Source organism: Olea europaea, chromosome 19, assembly GCF_002742605.1.
Source record: "Olea europaea var. sylvestris chromosome 19, O_europaea_v1, whole genome shotgun sequence".
Taxonomy (NCBI): Eukaryota; Viridiplantae; Streptophyta; class Magnoliopsida; order Lamiales; family Oleaceae; genus Olea; species Olea europaea.
Genome location: NC_036255.1, coordinates 12,416,664 through 12,417,501, shown reverse-complemented (window position 1 = coordinate 12,417,501; position 838 = coordinate 12,416,664). Strand labels below are relative to the sequence as shown.

Sequence of the window (838 nt, the reverse complement as noted above, 5' to 3'; positions counted from 1 at the left end):
GAGAAAGAGAGAATACCCATAAAAAAAGGCTATAAAATACTTACCCCAGGTTTACCAGGGATTGTACAGTGCCACACCATCAAATTCACAGTCCCATCAGACAGTGTCTCCGGCTTTGCCACAAAACCCTGTTTCAGAAAAGGAAAAAATGAAAAAAGAAAAAATCTTAGCAACGAAAAATAACTCAAAAGAACAAGAAAAGTTTCATTGAAAAATGTTATCCTACATGGGGATGATTTTTTCGCCACGATTTGCGTTCTTCAGCGAGTCTCCCACGAGCAATACCGCCTGACATTTTCTCCAAAAATAACTCTAATTTCTCACTCTAAAATCTGTGAAGACACAAAATATGAGCAGCAAATGAGTATCTGAAGGGCCTTTAAAGGCTGAGAGCGATGGGTTTTTTTTTTTTTTTTAATTAATTTTTTGGAAGAATCTGCTGACGGAGAGAATATACAGAGGAAATTGGACGGTATAGGGAGACTTTTTATATTATTTATTTTAAAAGTCAATGGTTTATCAATTTTAAGTATTTATTCCAGCGTGAAAACCACGCTACTAGTAATATGGGTTCCTCACGTGCAAATCGCGTGACCTTGTCATACCTTTTGGGCCACTTGGGCTTTGTAACTACTTTCATTTAAGTGGTAATTACACGAACCTTATCATTAAAATCTTCAATTCTAAAATCAGAGGGCAAGTTCAACCTTTCAAAAATCAAAAATTTTATTCTAATTAATATTTTATAAAATAAATAATTTTACTCACAAACCCTAACTTTCTCTCTCTCTATCGCCTCATTCTCTCCTTTCTCTCTCTTCAGGTGGAGATGCCGCCG

At 35.7% G+C, this 838-nt stretch overlaps 1 protein-coding gene across 2 annotated transcripts in view; it reads right to left on the bottom strand.

Moving 5' to 3' along the window:
- Positions 1–470, bottom strand: part of LOC111368852 (SUMO-conjugating enzyme SCE1-like) — a 5,055-nt gene extending 4,585 nt beyond the window's left edge. The window contains exons 1-2 of one of the 2 annotated variants that reach the window (XM_022990329.1): positions 227–470; positions 45–128 (exon numbers count right to left, since the gene is read on the bottom strand). In XM_022990329.1, the coding sequence (XP_022846097.1) occupies positions 45–128; positions 227–295 (153 nt within the window). In that variant the 5' untranslated portion in view covers positions 296–470. The remainder of the gene's footprint in view (positions 1–44; positions 129–226) is intronic. The other variant, XM_022990328.1, reaches the window with a different exon arrangement.
- Positions 471–838: the final 368 nt, after the last annotated feature.